We start from the raw sequence: 6,170 nt of genomic DNA on the forward strand, positions 1-6,170 counted from the left end.
TGGCCCTTCCCTTGCCAAACGAAGCTCTTGAGAATGGTGATAGGAAAGAAGAGCGTTCACATCGATGTTTTTTTTTTTTTTTTTTGGCTTTTTAAAAAAAATTTAACAAAAATTATAAAAAAAATAAAGGGGGAAAAATGAAATGTTAGTCCTTATGGTTTACCTAATTTACAATTAATTCTATGTGGTATCAAAATGAACTCAAATGTTCTTAAGGTATGCCAAAAAAACAATTTAATTCCTATAGTCAAATTTCGTACACTAATTTAACAGATTCTGTTAATGTGACACTAACTTAAATATGACAAGTATCACTATTTTATTGGCTCTAACGTTTCACACTTTAGAATCTGTTAAGTTAATGAATGAAATTTGACTGTGGGGACTAAATTATTATTATTTTTTTATTTTATTTTTGGCATAACTCAAGGATTTTTGAGTTCATTTTGATAGCACAATGAATTAATTGCATAACAAGCAAATCACATATACTGATTTTACATTTTTTCCTTATAAAAATGACATTAGTAAACTCTTTATTCAATTTAATTTAACATTTGTTTGACTATCTTCCAAATGTAAAAAGAAACAAAAATGATATTTTATTTTTTTAAGAGACAAATTTTGTGACTTTAAAGTTGGCTTCGCCAATAAAAAAAAAAAGGTATATTAATTGGGGTTGTTGTGTTATAAATGAATGAATCACTTCATTTTGGTAATTGGGTTGGCTCAACCAAACAAAAACACTAAATTAGAATAGTCAAACCAACTTTTTTGGCCATAAGGCACAGAGATGGTTGAAGCACCTTCTTAAGACTATTAGGAGATTGTTCGATCATCCCTTAGGGTGGCTAAGCCATCTATTTTGAGCAGTTGGGGTCACTGAATCACCATCTTCTTTGGCCCCTAAATGTGGGTCAACAACCTCTAAAGGCCAATAGTTTTTTTAATGAACAAACCGCCCCTATCTTATATATTGTGATGCTCTTAGTTGTTTATTTAAAAAGAAATGGTCATATTAAAGCTATTGTCGTGTTCTAGGTATTAGGTATTGAACAGGATCTTATTTATTCCTTTTTCTCTAGCTCTTCCCAATCCTCCTTTGACTAATCTTTTTTGCACTTAATTTTCATTAATCTTTTTTTTTTTTTTTTTTCAAATCAAAACTGGATTTAGATTTTGTTAAAATAATTGTTTTTTTTTTCCTCCTTAGACAATAGATAAAAAGGAAGAAGAAAGTTCACAACAAAAAATAATATAATATAGGAAAAATTACAGTTTACCTCTTTAAAGTTGGCAACATTTTTTAATTTGAACACTAAAATTTCAATTTTTACAATCTATTTTCACAAAGTTTTAATTTTTTTCAATTTAACCCTTCCATCAGTCAAAGCGACTATGACTAACGAAACAGTGATCACACTCATGGGCTTTCACTACCGAAAATACTCCCATCCCAACTCACTGGGAAAGAAACGACGTCGTGGCAGTCTTCTTCTCCCCAATCATCGTCCTCAGCTCCCTGCGGATCCCCGCCGCTGCTCTGTTTGCTTTATAAAATATTGTTCCTAGGAAATTCACAGGAATCGAATGTATTCCAACGTAATGTCATCGAATTTGCTCACAAGCCGAGCAATACGTTCTAGATCATCAGAGGTGAAGAAAGCAACCGTTGGAACCTGAAACTTTTGGAAAACTTCAAATGCAAAGCCCATCATGACATCGAGGATGGCACAAACGGGTTTATCAGGGGTCGGAGCCTGGCAGAGGAGACTAAGGCGGAGGCGAGGGGGTTTCGAGGATTTGGATGAGAGAGTGTTGGGTGACAGAGGAGGGGATGGAGACGGAGAGGTTGGAGGAGATGACAAGGGTGGGCCTCTGGAGGCGATGTGTTAATTTGGATAGCTCCATGCACGGGAGATGGCCTAGCCCGAAAAAGGGAGCGACCCAGATCTCACTCGACATCTTTGGTTGGCTGTGATCAGTTATCTTCTATTCTGAGAGACATCTCTGCTCAAGGAGTTTTATAGAAAAAAGAAGAAGAAACTAGTAGAAGAATGCTTGCTTACGAAGAAAACGAATTTAAGGAGAGAGAGAGAGAGAGAGGTACTGGTAGAACTGGGTTTGACTGATAGGTGTGAAGATAGCATGTCGTCACAGTCCATGGAGGAGGGTGGACCCTTTGATACCATTTTTTAGATAAGAAGGTGAGCTCGGTGCAGTTATCCACAACAAAAAGAGTTAGGTTTGACTTGTGCTATCATTTTATTCTCGAAAATTGACGTAGATTTAAAATTATTATTAAATTTGGACATCGTTTCCTTCCCGATGAGTTGGGATGGGGGTATTTTCGGTAGTAAAAGGTCATAAGTGATCTGATCACGTGCATTCATCAGTTATAACGATTTTGACTGACAAAATGGGTGAATTGAAAAAAATTAAAATTTTGTGAGAGTAAATTATAAAAATTAAAATTTTGATATTCAAATTAAAAAATACTGTCAACTTTAAAAAGGTAAACGATAATTTTTCCAATAATATATATATATATCACTCCTATGGTAGAAAGGTACAATTTTATTTTCATCTGCCATAACATTTAGAAGGCACAACAAAGTGCCTTTCTTACTCCTATGGTACAAACTAGCTAGAAAGTCACAATTTCATCAAACACTTGGCAGACACATCAAGGTAATACAACATGCTCTTCTGAGATAACACCAAACAATCCAACAACTTCAAACCACGAACATGACTACCATTAGTTTAGTCCATACAACTTCAAGACATGCTCATAAACCTTCTTCTGATCAGGAAGAGACTTGGCGACACTCTCCTTCAGCAGGCACCTCTTAGCCCATTCAATGATCTTGGGGCACTCTGCCTCCATGCTCAATTTCCCCAATGTCTCATACACATAGAACCAGCTGTAGAATGTGATGAGAGCAATGTCCACATACCCGAATTTTTCACCCCCAAAGTAAGGCTTCTCTCCAAGCTCTCTCTCCATTGTCTTATATATTTCCAAGAATTCCTTCTTTGCTGCCTCCTGCTCTTCTCCTTTTGTGGTAACTAACTTCTTTCCAACAGCATACACCTGTATTTTGCACTCGCATGAATCTAGTAATTAAATTCTAATAAATAATCTAATTAATCAAATATCAGAATTTTTTTAAAATTTCTTAATTAAGTAAAATCACAGGAAGGATTGTAGACACCTACCGCCTTTTGATCAAAAAAGTCAGCCCAGAACCTGGCTTGAGCTCTCTGGTAAGGATCAGAAGGCAGCAACGGAGACCTGTCGTTCCAGACCTCGTCAATGTACTGAACGATGATGAGGGACTCACAGACCGGCTTGCCGTTGTGGATGAGAACTGGGATCTTCTTGTGAACCGGGTTCATCTTGAGAAGCAGCTCGCTCTTGTTCTTCAGGTCCTGCTCCTTGTACTCGTACTTGATCCCCTTCTCAGCCAGCGCAATCCTCACCCTCATCCCCATCATGCTGGCCCAGGTATCCAGCACAACCACCTCGTCCGCCATCCTCTCACACACACCTCAAAAAGATTGAAGCAAAGACGGAAGAGTTATGAGAGAGTCGTCGGAATTCTATGCCAAAAGGGGTTGTGCTGAGCTTTTACTTATTGGGGGGTGGCTTTTGATGGGGGGACCATATCTGTATTGACGTCAGTGGTCACGTCATATGGTAAATACGTCGACTTGTTTGTTTCTTCTTTTGGACCTTGAACAGTGAAAATGGCGACATCTTCGTAGCAACTTGCAGGGGGCGGCTTAGATTGTCCCAAAAAAAAAAGACGTCAAGCAAGATTTTATTTAAACGTAGAATGTCGATAAATAATTTTTAAGAATATTAAATAAAATATGTAAAATAGGTTCCTAAGGTGGGAAAAAGATACTTACCATCTTGAGAATCGTGACAGGACTTGTTAAAGGAGTAAATAAGTATGGGTGTAAACGAGCCGAGCTTGAGCGAACTTCCCTTGTTCAAGCTTGGCTCGTTTAAATTTTACTCGAGCTCGAGTTCGAGTCGAGCTCAAAGGCGAGCCGAAAAAATCGAGCTCGAGCTAATAATAAGTCGAGCCGAGCCAGCTCGCGAGCTGGCTCTTATATTTAATGTTTTTGTTTAAATTTTTTTTTTTTAACTTTAAGTACTCTTAAACGGCTTAAGAAGTTAGTTTGCATATGAGTATTTGCTTAGCATGGTTAGTCGAGTATGGAACCTGAGTCAATACAGCAAGGCATTTGGTTTCAAAGATAGAGGATATGCATCCTTTTATAGATAAGCAAACTTGGAGATTGATGTTTTCTTAACAATGTTGGACAAGTTAACAGGTTGCATTTAGACTGCATTGGGACAACGCCCCCTACAAAAAAATATTTTTTTAATGTCTCTCTCTCAATCCCCTCACCAGTCACAATGGATTTTCCACCTGAACTCTCATTTCCCACTCTCTCACTCTCACTCACCAGACATGTAGTGATAGTGTTAGGGTCTGTTTGATTCATCAATAGTTTATGCCTTTCGCAATCTCCCTCAATAGTTTCTGCTTGATTCTTCTTCCTTTCGTTTGGATCTGCTCTAATTGAATCGATGTCTTTTTAATGATTGCTCTCTCTCTCTTTCATCACGAAGGGTCTAGAATTTTTCATTCTCTAACGCTTAAATATAAATGCAATTTTAAGGTTTTAATAATTATGAGATTTATAATTAATTATCTATTACTTAGTTTATATATATATATATACACACACTCGAGCTTATACGAGCTGTTCACGAGCTTAGCCGAGTCGAGCCGAGCTTGCTTCGTTTAATATTCGAGCCAGGATTTGTGTTCATGAAGTGCTTCATTTAATATTCGAGTCGAGCACGAGCCGAGCTTATGCGAGCCGAGCCCAAGCTTGCTCGCGAGACGCTTCGCTCACTTAACAGCCCTATAAATAAGACTTTTTTTTTTTTTGGGCTTTTTAAAAAAAATTAATAAAAATTATAAAAATGTCATTTAGTAAACTCTTTATTCAATTTAATTTAACATTTGTTTGACTCTCTTTTCTTTTCTTTTTTTTAACATTTGTTTGACTCTCTTTTCAAATGTAAAGAGAAAATGACAATTCTTCTTCTCTCCCCAAAAGTGAAAGGCCAAATGTAAAGAGGCAAAAAAAAAAAAAAAAAGAATTTTTTTTTTAAGAGACAACCCTTAGGACTTGAAAGTTGGATTTTACCTTAATAAAAAAAAAATATTTAGTTAAAGTAAATATATATATATATATATATATATATATATATATATATATATATATAGAGAGAGAGAGAGAGAGAGAGAGAGAATGTGATATTTAGAGGTTTTGAAAAATGACTAGCTAAATCAACAAAGTGGATTTTTAGAGTCAAATTTGTAAGATTTTTGGATAGCCAATTTGAAACTGTACCAAACTTACCAACATTGTATGAAGTGTAGTTAAAGAGGTTATGAATATTAATTTTTTTACTGAGAAACGGGTACTAAAATGATGTGAAACTTATTAATTAGAGATAATCAAAATAATTAATCAAAAGAAATGCTACGAATACCAATAAATAAGCTCCATATTATTCTGGTACCAGTACTCATTTCTTAATAAAGATTTGTACTCTTAACATTTCTCTTAGTTAAAATACTATAGAAAAATTTGTTCTCGTTAGGGTGAAAATTACGAGGAAAACAAAGAGAAAATGACCAAAAAATTGTGTTAGATTCTTTAACCGGCCTCTAGCCTATTTATAAGAGTAGAGTTACACCCATTCTTCTCTAACCTTTATAAAAGTTATCACCTTTTAAGGAGACAATAGAGAGTGAGATGACCACACTTGTTATGTTATTGTGCGGTCATCATTACATATCACCTCTTACTTAATCACACTATAACATTAGGTGATAAACTTAGTTAAGCAATTATCTTGGTACCAACACTACAAAAAAACCATTTTTTCCTGACATGAGTTTCCTGACGTGTTCTAGTGTCCGACACGTCAGAAAATTTTTCTGACGGGTCGTTTCTGACGCGTGTCGAGTGTCAGAAACGTAGGTGTCAGGAAAAAAAATTTCCTGACGTGTGACTAGGCAACACGTCAGAAAATTCTGACGTGTTGCCCACTAACACGTCAGTAAATTTTT

The 6,170-nt window shown here is 35.9% G+C and overlaps 1 protein-coding gene across 1 annotated transcript in view; it reads right to left on the bottom strand.

The window, feature by feature from the left end:
- Positions 1 to 2,559: 2,559 nt before the first annotated feature.
- LOC132171408 (probable glutathione S-transferase) overlaps positions 2,560 to 6,170 on the bottom strand; it is a 6,504-nt gene continuing 2,893 nt past the window's right edge. The window contains exons 4-5 of the mRNA XM_059582715.1: positions 3,223 to 3,543; positions 2,560 to 3,097 (exon numbers count right to left, since the gene is read on the bottom strand). Of these exons, the coding sequence (XP_059438698.1) occupies positions 2,762 to 3,097; positions 3,223 to 3,543 (657 nt within the window). The 3' untranslated portion in view covers positions 2,560 to 2,761. The remainder of the gene's footprint in view (positions 3,098 to 3,222; positions 3,544 to 6,170) is intronic.

The sequence above is a fragment of the Corylus avellana genome, chromosome ca2 (assembly GCF_901000735.1).
Source record: "Corylus avellana chromosome ca2, CavTom2PMs-1.0".
Lineage (NCBI taxonomy): Eukaryota > Viridiplantae > Streptophyta > Magnoliopsida > Fagales > Betulaceae > Corylus > Corylus avellana.